This window comes from Zootoca vivipara, chromosome 15 (genome assembly GCF_963506605.1).
Source record: "Zootoca vivipara chromosome 15, rZooViv1.1, whole genome shotgun sequence".
In the NCBI taxonomy this organism is placed as follows: Eukaryota; Metazoa; Chordata; class Lepidosauria; order Squamata; family Lacertidae; genus Zootoca; species Zootoca vivipara.
Genome location: NC_083290.1, coordinates 26204703 through 26220459, shown reverse-complemented (window position 1 = coordinate 26220459; position 15757 = coordinate 26204703). Strand labels below are relative to the sequence as shown.

The 15757-nt window shown below is 44.3% G+C and overlaps 3 protein-coding genes across 5 annotated transcripts; 2 read left to right on the top strand and 1 right to left on the bottom strand.

Annotated features, from left to right (window-relative positions):
- Positions 1-3: 3 nt before the first annotated feature.
- TIMM8B (translocase of inner mitochondrial membrane 8 homolog B) lies at positions 4-2964 on the top strand. Of its 2 annotated transcripts, XM_060268559.1 has the most exons (3): positions 4-227; positions 953-1102; positions 1726-2964. In XM_060268559.1, exons 1-3 carry the CDS (start codon positions 141-143, stop codon positions 1891-1893), a joined length of 405 nt encoding a protein of 134 aa, XP_060124542.1. In that variant the 5' UTR covers positions 4-140; the 3' UTR covers positions 1894-2964. The 2 variants fall into 2 exon arrangements, with proteins under 2 accessions (XP_060124542.1, XP_034995567.1); XM_035139676.2 differs by lacking the exon at positions 953-1102.
- Positions 2423-12087, bottom strand: NKAPD1 (NKAP domain containing 1). 2 transcript variants are annotated; one of them, XM_035139668.2, is made up of 7 exons: positions 10533-12087; positions 8861-8937; positions 8671-8742; positions 8216-8316; positions 6571-6729; positions 6085-6138; positions 2423-5263 (listed from the first exon to the last, which is right to left on the bottom strand). In XM_035139668.2, exons 4-7 carry the CDS (start codon positions 8296-8298, stop codon positions 4747-4749), a joined length of 813 nt encoding a protein of 270 aa, XP_034995559.1. In that variant the 5' UTR covers positions 8299-8316; positions 8671-8742; positions 8861-8937; positions 10533-12087; the 3' UTR covers positions 2423-4746. The 2 variants fall into 2 exon arrangements, with proteins under 2 accessions (XP_034995559.1, XP_034995558.1); XM_035139667.2 differs by lacking the exon at positions 8671-8742.
- Positions 12088-12273: 186 nt separating this feature from the next.
- On the top strand, positions 12274-15458 carry PIH1D2 (PIH1 domain containing 2). The gene is made up of 5 exons (XM_035139666.2): positions 12274-12567; positions 12928-13051; positions 13612-13857; positions 14504-14763; positions 14902-15458. Exons 1-5 carry the CDS (start codon positions 12385-12387, stop codon positions 15043-15045), a joined length of 957 nt encoding a protein of 318 aa, XP_034995557.1. The 5' UTR covers positions 12274-12384; the 3' UTR covers positions 15046-15458.
- Positions 15459-15757: the final 299 nt, after the last annotated feature.

Below are 15757 nucleotides of genomic sequence, written 5' to 3'. Positions count from 1 at the left end.
TCGACGACGCGCCGCTTCCGGTCGGCCCTTGAGTGCGCTGGTGTGGGGTGGCTGGTCCTCGCCTTTGCCTTTGTCCTTGTTACGAGGGGGGCTTTTCGTAGCACCTCGGTTCGGGGAGGCCGCGAGGCAGAGGCTCCGCCATGGAGGACCCGGAGAGGGAGGCCGACGTCTCGGAGCTGCAGCGTCTGGTGGCCGTCGAGGAGCAGCGTGCCCGCCTCGCCGCTCAGGTACATGCCGTGATATACGTGTTCGTATGCGTGTGACTGTGCATGGAGGTCTATTTTGGGTTGTTTTCTGCTCGTTATTACTTATAGCGCATTCTATGGTCAGAGCCGCCCCCTTTACCCTCACAACAACCCTGCGAGGTCGGCTAGGTTGGAATAGGAGGAGTGGCTGGCTGAGTGGGGCGGGGGCTTGAGCCTTGTCTCTTCTCCATGGAACAGCCCGCCCAGAGCAACCGTGTTACGAACTTTTTTGTCTTGTCTTAACCCACATGCGTGTCCACGACTCAGACCTAATTGTAATTCACTCTCCTCTCCCCCCTCATTCCTGCGGGTCTGACAGATCCCTAGTAGCACGCCCCTTTACCCCACCCCGCTGCTTTGTAAGGCCCTTTCTGAGCTCTTCTCCCCTTCCTCTTTTTTGGGGAAACCAGGGACTAGGGACCTTCTTGAGCCCCAGGGCCATGTTCCCTCTGGGAAAGCTTCCGGGATCTTTTGCACGGTAGCATTGGCCTTGCAGCCATACAAAAACCAGAGGTTTCTGCACACACCCCTTTCTATCCAGGCAAGTGAAAGACATTGCCCCAGTTCAAGGACACCTTCTGGCCCAGGAAAGCACTTAAGCAGGGACTTGTAGCGTCCAAAGGGCCAGATAGAGGGCCTGGAGAACCCTCAGACTTGAGGTTCACCATGCCTGTTCTCCAAATGTCACTTATTTACTATACCTGCAGGAGCTTCCTGCACTCAATCGGAAACCGTGGAAGCTGCGTCAGACGTTCGGCTTCAGAAAAATGTTTCCAAACTGGAACACTCACTTCCCTCACTTCCGGATTTGCAGTGTTCGGGAGCTGATTTGTTTGGGAGCCAAGCCACGGATCACTGTATATTATTATTATTATTATTATTATTATTATTATTATTATTATTATTATTATTGGAATGGGACTCATTGATCTTTGGTTGTTGTGATTTCTGTAGCTTTGGGGTATGAGTGTCGTCCTCCTCAATGTTACTAGCTACATGTGTACATGCTGTATGGATGTCTCTGTGGGAAAGGCAGTTTTCGTACACAGATCACGCCTCCTGAAATGTATTTCTCAAATTTGGGGGGTGTTTGAGATGTCCTGGTTTTTTGAATGTGTGTTAAAGCCTCACTTACTTTACCCACTAAACCCATAATTTTGGATGGGTGTTTTTTTTTTTTATTGGCAAGACAAAGGTCTATGCCACCTATCACCCAAACAGCCAGATTCATTTTCTGAGTGTGTGAGTTTCCTCTGTAGCTATGTTGTGCCATCAAAAGCTCAACATAACTGCAGGGATATCTGCTATATGCACACCAAGCTTGAAGAGGGAAATGGGGCCTCTTGTTACCCTTCGCAGAGGGCAATGGAAACTTGCCATGTTGAAGGTTGTGAGTGGAATTGAAAGAGGCTGGTCCTAATGGGGAGTGCTGTTAATGCTTGTATCCGTTCTCATCTCTCGCTGCCACTCCCTACTCCAGGTTCACAACTTCATGGAGGTCTGCTGGGAAAAATGTGTTGACAAGCCAGGTTCCAAGCTGGACTCCAGAACAGAAACTTGCCTCGCCAACTGCGTCAACCGCTTCATAGACACAACACTGTCCATCACCAATCGCTTTGCACAGATAATACAGAAAGGAGGCCATTGAGGTCCCCTTCGGTCAATGGACTTAACAAGATCCAGATCTTTCACTGGGCCCCTACTCTGTCAGTTGTTCTACCTCAGTGCAGCAATGCTTGAAGAGCCATTTGTACATGATTGTTCATGCCTAAGTGGCATTAGACTGGGTCATGTAGAACAAAATATTGGCTCCTTTCAAGCTAATAAATCAAGACTTGTCTAAACAAATTGACTCTGTAGCAAAAACCTAACTGCTTTGCTTTCTTCCCAATGCAGGATAATAGGGACGTGTACCCTCACACTAAATAGCATGCTCTTAAAATTCTCTCTCAAATGTAGAAGTGTTTTCAGGAAATCTTAGGGGGAAATTGCGGGGGGGGGGGAGCATTTGCAAACTCATTGCCTAAGGCTCTCTTGTGTACTCTTTCCTCCTCCATTTGATAAGAGAACAGAAAGTTGCTTTACAACTCAAAACTAATTTGTACAGTAGTTACTGCTGCTGATAATGACTGCAGTCAAAATCCATTCAGCCATCCCATTCTCTATTTTGGAGTTCATACTGCTTCAGTTCCATTCTACGAGCATGCCAATTTGTATCAAAAAAAAATTCTAATGAACACCTGTGATCCTGGTCAGCATATTTTATCCCTGCAAAACACATGTTCTGCCATTTGAAGAAAGAGCTGCTTACAAAGCTTTCTAGATCTGTGCCAGTGTGCTGATTGCAAGTTCTACAAATGTAACGTAGGGTTTTCTGGCTTGCACTTAAAGGCCTGTAACAGGTATAGATCCTTCACTCTGCCATCCTCCCTCCAGAAGTTGGAATTCCATTTATAGTGAGTGTGCTCCTGCTGTTCTTCAGATTTATTTTTGAAGCCCACCCCTTTCACAATGCCTTTTTGATCTAAGAGTGTCTCATATCCCCCCCACCTCCAAAATCATCAGTGCATGTTTACAATGGTGTATAAAATCTTAAATGCTATTATAAAGACTGTTCATTTTGACTGCCGATGGGTGAAAGCAACTTCGTTTGTTACTGCAGACCCTCTGAATTTATTTGTGCCGATACCTTGCACATATTAAAAAATAGTTGTTTTTTGTCAAAATAACTTGCGTTGCTTTGCTTTTTTATAGCAACACATTAGAACTACTTTAAAAAATAAGCTTTGGGCACTGGTACCACACCGTAGGACAGAACAATGTGGCAATGTGGCATTCTGTTCACTATTCCCCAGATATGGGGTGATGGCAGGCAATTGTATTTGTGCAGGGAGGCCAGGTGGAGGGGAGAAGGTCAAGAGGCTGATAAAACAGCTCCAGCAGGATGTTACTGTGAGAAGGAAGGTAACATGTGACCATTAAGGATAAGAGGGGAAAGGTCCAAAACCCTTTCCTCTAACCAGCCTGTTAATCCTGTGTGCCTTGAGTTTACAATGGCCTACTTTAAGAAAAAGGAGGGAATGATGAATTACCTACACTACAAACATAGTAGTTTTATAGGTACTTTAATAGTCGTGGTTTCCCCAGAGGTATGGTGGGAATTTCAGTGGGAAACTGGTGAGGATGCAAAGAAGCCACTAATGTATAGCCCCAGTCCTCCTTACAGGGTCTGGGTAAGAAGGAATCAGTTTGATTTATGGTGTATGTAGACTCTACCTCTTGACAGCATAAGATATGGGGCAGAGGCAACTACTACAAAGTTCTTTCTTCAGTGTGCATCTTTGCAGCCCCTAAGCTGTAGAATGAGCTAAGCCAGCCCTCCAGCAAACCACTGAAACCCTTCTGCTGCCTCCTATCAATCATAGAAGGCATGTGGATCCGGAGGAGGGAGCAACATCTGACTAGTTACATCACAGATGGGAGACATCTCTGCCCCTTCAGATGCTGCTAGTCTCTCATCAACCCCAGCCAGCAGTCACCATGATTTACAACATCTGGGGGTGGGGCATGCCCCCCCTCCAGGTTGCACAACAGTTCCTTTTGGAGATGCAAGTTAAAGTGCTCTAGCAATAACACCAGGAGAGAAGCTGGGTGAACCAAGATCCCAGCAGCCTCTTTCCATTATGCTGAGAAACCACTTCTCTTGTTAAGAACAGGAACTCTCTTTCCATCTGCTCTGTCATTCCCTGACTGGTAGCAAGATATATTTTTCCCCAGCAAGAGCTGGCAAAACAAAAGGGCAGGCAGCTTGGACACACACCAGCAAAGCTGACAACCAGTTTACCAGAATGAATAGGATATGGCATTAAGCATACTCTCGTAGGGGGTGGGATGCTTATATTCATTTCACCACAAAACAGCTAGCAGAGGCGGCTTACTTTAAATCTCACCATGGCTTGTGTTTGGATAGTTGTCTCTGAACCCCAGTAGATCCTATTTGAACCTAGGGCAGCCACATGCCCTTTGCTGTTCTCCACTTGGCCTTTGGACCTGATGACACATCTTGTATGCCACCATCTGATCAACCTTGCAAGTAGGATGTTTATTGCAATTAAATGTTAGGTATTGGCCATCAAAAATAAATTTTAGTTTTTTTAAAAAAGGCAAAGGAGACCCAAGGTCAGTTCCATTCTATGCAGGCTCCAATAGTAGCTCTTTTGTGAGTTAAGGTTCCGTATTGTCACAAACAAACTCAAGTTTGAACCTGGGCTAGACAAATGAGCCTTGGGCTGGGAGCTTCTCAATTCCTGACCAGTTTCTGACCTACATGAAACTGAAAGAAGCCCCCTGAAAGTAACTGAGGTCTGCAGTGTCTGGATCATAGAGCTGTTGCCCAGACTACTTTTGTTCCAAGGGGGCAGCACTTGGAGACCAATCTCCCAGAATGTCAGTGCCCTTGTCCCGCCCCGCGAAAAGCACCGACTCTGTTGGTCCGTTTCCCCTAGTCCTCATCAGAACTGTCCTCTGAATTCTCATCAGCAGCCACTTTCCAGTTCTTCCTCTTACTGCGCTTCTCCTGCACCCTTTCAGCACACCGTTCTGAGAGAGAGACATGGCGTTTCCGCCTCTTTTTCTTTGGCTGCTTCTCCTGCTTTTTGTCTGGCTCACTGTCCTCAGAACTGCTGGAGGGGCAGCTGCTGGCCTTGCTGGAGTCACTGTCTTGCCCTGAGGAAGAAGAGGGAGCTGCCTTTGCAGAGCTCTTCTTGGCCTTTTTGTGACGCTTCCGCTTTCTCTTGCCAGCGCCTCTCTCCGACAAGTCAGACTCCTGGGAAGAATCTGCCATGGCACTTGGCTGTTCCTGTTTCTTCTTCTTCTGCTTCTTATGAGATTTCTTTTTCCGCTTCTTCTTGTGTGACTTTTTGGCTTTTTTCCTTTTGGGCAACTCAAGGGAAGACCGCGTGCCGGGCTGAGACTTCCTTTTTCCGTTCACAGAGTTTTGTTCATCTTGCTCTCGGTCACTGCAACACAGCCAAGAGGACAAAAGCTTAAGGCATGATATTGAAGAATAATCAACAATGTTCTAAAGTGGAGGTGGCTTAATCTTTTTCGCTCTTAAGGATGCATTTTCATCCTTGGTCAACCCTCTACAAGCGCTGTGTGCTAACTGGGATGTGGTTACCCATGCATAGAACACAGTCTGGGTTTAAGACAGATTTCTGCAGGAACTAAATTTCACCTGGAATAAGAGGTATAACACTGAAAATACACACCTTACTTGTTTTGTAATGGAAATAAGGAACCAAATCAGTTTGGACACAGTTTAGTTTTTGCATTTTATTTAAAATGAAAAGTTATACAAAAAATAAAACATGTCCACAAGGCTCATGTACACACCATGTCTCCTCTGGAACAGCCAGAAGTCAATCAGCATCTGCTTTTAAAGTAGGAAGAAGACTCCAGCTCCCATCAACCCCAGCCTGCAGAGCTGATTTGTCAGGGATTATGGAAATTGGAGTCAAACAACACAGGTTCCCCACCACCACCGATTTAAACTAACCAGTTCCTTGTTATACCCAAACATATACTACGGTTTCATCCTGGCTTGTGTGAACAAACCAGAGTTTAACCAGAGGTTTCTGAAGTTTGGATGTAATGGGAGTTCAGCTTAGTTTAGAAGCAGAGATTTCTGAAATCCTCACATCTGTGCTAGAGGGAAGGAAGGAAGATGTGCATTTGAGGTTTGTACAGGGAACATTAAGCCAGAGATTAGTGTGAAGGTCTAAAAAGGTCAAACATACTCCCCTCCCCACCTTTTTATAAGTAACTTTATTGGCTTTACCTGTCTGTATCAAATTCTTCAGGATACAGCTCTTTGTAGCCACTGTGGCCCCACCTGCAAGAGAACACCACACTGTCTTAAGAGGTTCACAAACATACAAGCTATGAAACCACAGAGCAAAGCGACACAGGCAGCAAAAATCACATGATGCAACCTTTGTTGGACTGCACCACTTCCGGCTGCAGGCCATGGGGATGGAGGGAATTGTAACCTTTAGTCCTGCAGTGCCTCAATCTACAATGTGCTTTGCAGATTCAAAAGAGAAGAGAAATTGTCACTGTAAGATACTCCTCCAACTTTAGGATTCCAATTGGCAGGAGGCCTAAAATATGTCCTCCCTCATAACCTTGCCTCACCCCGCCAAACAAAACCTAGAAAGCAAAATGCCTTGGGGACAGAGACCTGTCACCTCAACTCATTTTTTCTTGGGAAAGCACCACATGCACGAATGGACCTCTTATCAACGACATCAGTAAACTTTCAGACCTGTCTGGCATGTTTGCTTCACATTCGTAGAGCTTCTTGTTCCAGTAGCGGGCATGCCGGAGGTCGTCTTCCATCTCTACTGACACAGGAGCCAAGTTCCTCGCCTTCCAATTGGCCTGCTGGGTCTCTTCATCAAACCCATCGCTACGCATCCGGCTGCTGCAGATGAAAGACAGCAGGCTTTGTACATTTCGAAAGGTAAAAAGGCAAGTCATGAAAAGAGGCTAAAAAGAAGGTCCTTCAGAAGTTCAGAAGGAGCGCCCCAAACAATATGGGAAGCTGCCTGATACTGAATTCACCCCATTGGTCCATCTCATTCAGTAATGTCTACTTTGACTGGGAGCAGTTCTCCAGGGTTTCAGGCAGGGGACTTTTTTCCAGCAGTACCTGGTGAAGCCAGGGATTAAACCAGAGACAACCTGCATGCAAATCATGTATTCTATGGTACGCCCCTCAGTTTCTTAGCCAGGTTGCCCTATAAACACTTAGCTGGGTTTGGGTTAGTTTGGGAAAGTGTCAGTTTGCATTTCTTGGTACAGAAAGTATTGATCTGATGTGTAGAGATATTTCCTATTCTAATTAATTCAAGAGGGTTCTGGAAGCTTCTCTGTGTGATACAAACTGGTGCAAGCTAGAAGTTCTAGGTGGCAAGTAAGTTTCTATTCTGCCTACAAACAAGCAGAAGGTTCATAATGTTTGGGTTATTCCTTCAGAAAAGCTGAGTATAGCTGGCTTTAAATTGGTACTGTTATCTCTTTCTGTCAAGGTCATGCTTACTATAATAATAAGGCCAGAAGGCCCCTGAGCTTCACTTTCTATCTCTCTTTCCTTCTGGTGTGGTGTTCTGTATATAGTATGCTTAGTGTTAAGGTTTTCGTCTTATTATGTTATTGTAACTGGATTTCTTATGGACAGTGCCAATCCTGAATGTATTGGATTTTAGAAAATTATGCTCATTTGCCTTCAGTAGCAGTAAAGCTCTGCTGGATGAAATATTAATTGCTTCTGGTCTGTTTGGGGGGGGGGATCCTGCAACATGTTTGGTGCTGATAACGCCAAGGTTGCAGGTTTGATCCCCGTATGAGACGGCTGCTCTTCATTCCAGGGGGTTGAATTAGATGATCCTCAGAGTCCCTTCCAACTCTACAATACTATGATTCTAAAACTGTCCAATCTTTGCTAAGATAGAACTTCCCTGCTGTCCTTCCTTGGCACTAACTCCTTCAATCACAGATGGGGAACCTGTGGCCCTCCAGATGTTGTTAAGAGTCCATCTCCCACCAGTCCCAGGCAGCCAGGCCAATGGACAGGGACAATAGAAACGGTAATCCAACAACAATAAGCACCCCATTCCTGCTTTATAAACTCTGGCTTTAAGAGAAGCCCCGTCCCTCCCTTCTCTGTGGTTCTGCTGGGGTCAGGCTGCCAGACCTTTCCCTTCCTGCCATATCTTCAGCTGGTGGGGGACAGGAAGGGGATGGTGCAGATAAGCTGACTCCCAAACCTTGACTGAAACAAGCATAGACTTCTGATCAGGGTAAGGAGCCATAAAGTAGTTGTTGGTGGTAGAGGATTGCTGCAACAGATGCAGCACTGGCAACACTGCAAAGCAGAAATGTCACTTGTTGACACATCCAAGTCCCACCTGGAACTATCAGGAAGCAGTCTCTTTTCCTTGCCCCACTGAATGTCTTTGTTCTGCTTTTCCATTTCCCGAATTTTCCACATTTCCGACTCTTCTTGAATCTGAGGTACATAAAGAAATATATCAATTTAACAAAGTACCCACCAAAGTGGCTGCATTTCTACAGGAATGACCCCATTGGTAGAAAGGAGGAACGGTAGTGCAGCCACCATCCCCCACAACACCCCACTAGGCTCTTATTGTCAGGTCAGAGGAGCAGTCACCCATTGCCAGCTTTTTCTGTCCCCTCTCCCCCCAGAAACATGAAAATGAGAAAGAGCTGTGTCTGTTGTTGTTATTTAAATTTGTATACTGCCCTGGACCTGCAAGTCTCACAGAACTAGCATAGTTTCTAGGGCTAGCATAGTTTAATTGCTGTTTTTAGTGGCACTTCAGGGACTGTGAAGCCTACATACCCTTTTTGAAGGCCATGGATCCTACCGAGAGTTGGAGCTCTGACATCAGTTGGACCAGGGCCACAGAAGCTGCTGCAGTGAAATGGAGGGGGAATCTGACACTAGCACTCCCTCCACCCTCAAAGATGGAGCTAGTCTTGATCCAACATCCCCAGAGATGTTTTGGGCTACAAAACATACTTCTCAATACCTTGTTATGTGCATCAGTGTGACGGATGACATTTCGCAGGAGGACTTTCCCCAAAGGGACACGGGACATCCTTTATCCTTAAGCATAAAAGAAGACAATAAGCAAAACACAGTATAAGCAATAAACGACAGGTATATAATATACCTTCTCAAAACTCTAAAAACCTGCTCAATGGCTGTTTATAACAGAACCTCATCACACATATGGTAACTGCTGATGCCGTTAAGAGTGATTGCAGGGAGGCTTTTTTCCCTTATGCAGAACCTTCCGGGGGCCTCATCCCAGTCATGGACCAGGTCAGAGGCAAAGATGAGCAAAGCAATGGATGTGACTGTCAACTTTGTACAACTGGCTACATTTCACCCACATAAAATCCATGCATTTATATGCACGCCCTTCTTCCTTCAGGATACATTTCAGCCAGGCAAGAGCACTCAAGGACTGGGTGGAGCAGTGCCTGGCCTAAGGAGAGGCTGGAGGGCTACATCTGGTCCCAAGGTCCCCACACTTTGAATAAAGACATATTTCTCTTCCCTACCAATGTACATATACCAATGTAAATTCTCAAGCTCCCAGGAACCTACTTGTGTCAAATGCAATAGCTAGCAGTTTGGAGGTAGGGGGTGGAGAGAAGGGTGGCTAAATATTTAGAATAATAAATTGTGCATTTGATAACAAAATGCAAAAAAGAGCAAGGGTTATGAATCTGGTTCTTTGCATCCATTACATGGCATTTTTTTAAGCAAGGGACCACTGAGGTTAACCATTATCCTCACATGCTTTGGGAACACTTCTGTCCTCTGAAATGCTCCTGGGTATTCCAGGCCACTTGATGCAAATCATTTATCCAATTCTAGAGTCATACCCATAAATCAGAAATGCAGAACAGCTTGCATTATCCTTGACCACTGCCCAAGCTGAATATTAGATTATTCAGGACAGAATAAATATTCTTATACACAGCACATAATTAAACCAGGAAATTCACTGCCTCAAGAGACACAATGGTCATCAACTTGGATGGCTATAGAGGAATTACACAAATTTATGAAGGATCAAAATACAAATAATGCCTACTAGTCATGATGAATATAGAGTGTATCTGAATAGCAGCTGCTAGGATTCACAAGTGAGACGAGTGTTTTTATGGCTATGTACTGCTTTCGGGCTTCCCAAGGTTGGTCAATATGAGAACAGGATCCCCATATGTTCTTATGAGTATTAAGAAGTTTTGGAGGCTCCACCAGTTCCCCAACCCATGCCAAAAACAGCACCCAAGTTTCCTAACAGATGCAGAGATTTTTCACCCATGATTTGCAACTACAAAAAAATGGGGCATCATTATTTCAGATTAATGAAATTAACTACAGTAGCCGAAAGAAGGATCTGATTCTGAGGTCGTGCAGGGCGCAGCTGCTGCGATTTTCTTCCAAGTCGACGCTGCTTCCCCAGCTGTGCTAATGAGCGCTTGCAAGGCGGGGACGGTGCGCTGCCTAGCCCAGGCGTCATTCAATAGGCCCGGGTTCAAATTCCCGCTCAGGTTCTGACCTACCGCGGTTGTTGCGAAGACAAAATAGGATGAGCGGAGGGAAAGAGGGAGGGAGCCACGAATGCCCCCCCCCCGCCCCGAGAGACCAAGATAGGAATATAATAGAGCGAGCATCCCCCTCACCGAAAGTTAGCGAGCCTTGCCAGCCCACGAGTCACAGCCGAGCACCCATTCACACGTTCCTTCACCACCCGAGTCCCGAGCTTTCCCTCCGCTTATTTTTTTTTCCCCGCTTCCTTCCGGGGACCTCGACCACGCAAGCGGCAGACTCCCGAGCTGATGATTTGTCAGGCCTCGGAACTCGGAAGGCGTGGGGCAAGAAGAGCCGGGGGAAGAAAGAGAGCGCCTCGCTTCCGCTTCCGGCGGAGGCCACTTTCTCCTTCCGGCGGTTGCTAGGGAGACGGCTTGAGCGCGAGGACCCGCTGGGTAGGTTGGTCGTGGCCTCCACAAAGGAGTCTCAGCACAAAAAACCGCAACACCAAAAATTATTTATACACTATTAGCTCTCTTGTAGTTGTTGATATTTCTCTGGCATCCCTCTTTTTTTACACGTGTAAAATGCCTTCCCCTCCCAGTTTTCGGCTTGCAAGTAAGCCCTGTTGAAGTCAGCGGGATTTACTCTTGAGTAATCACGGCCACGAAGCAGGGCCGCTCGTTCATTTTTCTCCTGGGTAGCAGGGAAACAAGTTCGTGTTTGGCACCTGAAACAGGCACCCAAGAATATAGCCCAATCCTGTGTGTTCTATCTACTGTGAAGTCAGCGCCCGATTTAAATTGAATTCTCAGGTCGTTGGATATAGGATTGCAGCCTTATGAGAGCAATCATTTGCATGTCTGCTCGGGAAAATGCTCCATTGTGTTGTGTAATATTTATTCCTCAGGGTTAGTGGAAGTCTTAGCCTTTTTATACTGCTTTTCAAAGTTTCAATCCTGGGCATGTCTATTCAGAAGCAAAAAAAAGAAAATTCCTTCCAGTAGCATCTTAGAGACCAACTAAGTTTGTCATAGGTATTAGCTTTCGTGTGCATGCACACTTCATCAGAAGCAAGTCAGATTGAGTTTGGGAGATGTATACTGGATCAAGGCCTCATGGATCAAGCCACCCTTATATTTAATGAAATGGTTTTGTGTGCAGTTTTTAGCTGCAGATTTTACTACTGAGTTTTTATTGCTTTGCATTTTGGAACTTGCCCTGCAAAGGTATGTGGTATAAATATTTAAAATAAAACAAACAGCCCTACAGAGTAGGCCAGTATAATTACCCCTTATGACGGGGTGCAGAGAAAGAACAGTTTTGCTTAAAGGCATTTACAGAACAATCCATGAATGTTGTTTACTCAAATATTGTTTCTTTGATGTGCTTAGATTCCAAGGGATGTTTGGATAGGATTGCAGTCTTAGGAAGCACGTAGCATAGAGTATCTAAACTTGGGACTTCCCTTTTTAGCTACTTTGTCACATCTTTTTAACAGACGCAGCTTTGTTCATCACATTGGTTTGGAAAAGCTGTACCTGTTGCATTCATGCCTGCCAAGCAACTGTTTTAAAGTAGCTTTTCCAAAGCTAATGTCCTCCCGATCATAGGAAGCCTATTCAGCATAAGGGAATTTCCCTTAAAAAAAGGGAGAACTTGGCAGCTATGCTCCCGATGCCTTGGATTGCAAATCCCATCTGCCCCAGCCTTCCTGTAGCCCCAAATCTCTGGAGAGCCCTGTGTTGGGGCAAGAGAGATATCCTGCCATCGCACAAGGCAGCAAGGCACATGCTGTAGGACTAGCTCATTGGTTTTCCCAATTCTTTAGAGAAGGACAGCCACAGTCAATCATCCCCCCCCCTGTATAGATTTTACCACTGTCAGAGAAAAGAGCACAATAAGGCCCTGGAAGCACCTGCTGAGCTTCACAGTTCTGTTCCCACAGTCTTCTCATACTCTCTTCTTGTGTTGCTGCAGCCGCCCACTGTTGAAGAGACAATCATGGAGGCTCTTTGCAACTCTGAGGATATGCTGGCAAAAGCAAACCAACTCTGGACGATGCTCGATGACATGGCTGAGAGCAATCCTGAAAGTTACCACCAGTTCATGCAGCAGCAACTCAAAGACGCAAAGCAACATTTTGCTCCTGCAGAACCATACATGTGCCTGAAGACCTGCATCTTGGTATGTTGCAAGACACCTGCACTGCAAGAAGGAAGCTCAGACATCAAAATATGCCTCCATTTTCACCAAACCTTTACTTAACTAGCCAGGCAGATACAAAAGGCATCTCTGCACTTGATTTGCATTCTATATTTGTTCTATTGCTTCTTCCTAACTATTTATTTATATAGAATAGAAAACAAGATGGATGTAAGGTAACAGGTGCAATTATCTTTTCAGTTAATCCAAAAACACTGGACCAGAAATACCAGAGAATGCAAACCAGAGTTTGACTGTGTTCCTATTCCAGTTCATGCCTGTATGATGTAGTAATAAATTATCCTCCTTTATTAATTGACTGGTTTTGGATTCTTTTTCCAGGATCCTACTGAAAAATCATTGTTCGTTAACCTCTGCAGGTGGAATCAGGTTCCAGCACCCCAATTGCCATCTGACCCAGTGCCATTGAGGGCTGGCAAAATGGAGGAGGTATCAGAGAAATCAGGTCAGCTTTTCTACTTGCAGAAGGTTTAGCTTGCTTTGTAGCACAGTACTCATTTCTAGAGGTCTATTTTAGCCCCTTATATCCCAGCCCATTTTCTCTCTCCAAATGGGTGGGGTGAAAATGACAGGAATGTACAATATAAACCAATGAGCCTTAGCTGAAAGAGTAGGAAAGGAACAGCCAAAAGAGCAAAATCAATTGAAATATCACAATTTGACAATGATTTTTAAAAACAACAACAAACATTTATAACCTTCATATTTAGCTATACCGCCATTGTCTTCTACAATATAATGTATATGAAAAACCAATACAGTGGTACCTCTACTTACGAATTTAATGCGTTCCGAATGCACATTTGTAAGTCAAAAAAATTGTAAGTCGAATCCCATAGGAATGCATTGGGAGAAAAAATCGTAAGTCGAAGCAACCCTAAAAATTCGTAAGTAGAAAAAATCCTATCTAAACCGCATCCAAGATGGCGGACGGAGCTCCATTCCTAAGTAGAAACATTTGTAAGTAGAGGTACCACTGTAATTAGACTATTTTTTTTCTTCTAGAGTTTTATACTGTCCTTGATATTGCATACAACCAATCTGTTATTGAGAAGGGAAAGGATGACCCAACAATGAAGGACCAATTGATCCATCTATCACTTAAGTATATTGAGGAGCATTACAACATCATTCTGTCAAACTCCTATACTATTACAAAATTTAAACTGAAGGGAAGCCTGGCAAGGATGAGACAGAGCTTAAGGAGAGAGCAAGCACCAGTGGCTTTGTCCCAGAAGACCTTACAGAAAGGTAAGTACCCTCCCAAGTCATTACCAGGAGTGAAACATGATGGGGTATGATGAAACTTCTCACACTACTCTTTAGGATGCAAGTTATAACTCACATTAAGAAGCCCTTGCAGAAGCGTGTTTGGTTTCAGCATGCCTCAGTATATTCTTGTTTTATGAATTTAAGATGAACAGTAGGACCTGAAATATTTTATCAATTTTAAAATGAAATTAAAAAACTTATGAGTACACTAAATGGAACCTTCCCCCTTAAATGAGTTTTTATGTAAGTATTTATACAAACTGCAGCTGAGAGGCAATTCCTTTTTCTTTAATATAGGAGGAAATTGCTGTTCTAAGATGTCTGCAAACAGTTGCATGCATCATCTAAAAGAAAAATGTGGTTCTTGCTTCAGAACTATTGTGCTTGCCAAATTTTATTGGCAAACTCTTCAATCAGGTCAAGAGCAAACAGGGGTTAACTGGATTCTTGATCTAACCCAGAAAGAGGCTACTCTTAAGCTTATTATGCCAGCAAACATCCCGTTGTCTACTAGCTACACTACAACTGTATGAGGGCAGGTAGGACATATAACTGATACTTCTGTAGCTATGTGATCCATTGAAGTATTTTTTAAATTCCCATGTCTAAAAATCACCTTGGAAAGAAGTGACACTTGACCAACTGAGAAACATCATAACAAAGGAAGACAGCAGTGACTTTACTCTGCTAATGGAAAACATGGTGCCCTCTAAAACATGCCTCATTGAAGAGATTTCCACTACAGAGCAGCCAGAGGAATTGTGCACCCCAGCCTATGAAGTGACCATCATAAAGGATACGAATGAGAAGCCTCTGAAGATTGAACTGAAAGTTGAATTGCCAGAGGTACACTGTGTCTCTGAGTGTGACCTAAGCGTTTCCGAGGTAAGTTAGTCATGAATTACACTCAACTCTGGCTGCCCTTCTGGCTGCCCTTCGGACAGCCCTGTGTCCATCTGGCACGCCTCACCTGTAGCAATCACATGTACTTCATTTACAAAGAAACTTATTTTTCGATTTTAGGATGATGTATTGATTGAATGCCCTGCAAAGTATAAATTACACTTGGATCTTCCGCAGTCTGTGAATGAAGAAGCAACAACGGCAGCATTTCACAGCCGGAAAAGAGTCTTGCTTATCACAATGCCTGTGTCTGAAAAGAAGTGATGTTAACAGATTTGACACAGCATGTGGGCTTGGGGGTTAGGGTTTAAGTAATGCCCACTCAGCACTTCCAAACACTTTGCATAGGTTAATATTAAAGTTGCTGGCTGCTTGCCTGCATTTCATACCTCTGATCATTAGAGGAGGCATCCCAGCTGCCCTTTGGACAAATGCAGAGCTGAGTAATGTAACTGGAGATAAGATATGTTTCTAAGTACAGAACTGAAACTCAACTCTAATGGAGAATGTTCCAATGTTTACTTTAAATGTTTTTCTTATCAGTCATGGAGTTTCTACTGTATTGTGCAAACTGTAACGGCTCAACAACTACATGAAAATCTTATAAAAGCAATTGTAAAGTTTACATTTTCATTGATCCCTCAATTAACAAACAATAAAAGATAACACATTCTACCACTTCCAGTGGTGTCTGGGTTTGAACTGTGTCCCAACACATATTCACAAGAACTCAGCTCAAGGGTGCAAACTTAAATACAAGTTTTTCCCTGGCACTGTTTAAAGACATGTGATTGATGGGAGATACATTTTTAACACAGGACAAACACAGCTTACCAGTTGTGGATTTGTTGAATCTAAAAGGTTAGATTACTCTTTGTAACTGAAGCAGGAGTTCCTGGCTCAAAGGCTGTCCATACTGTTTCTCAGCTACAGCAGCAACAAATATACTAGAATTGTAGAATTAGAAGGGGCCACA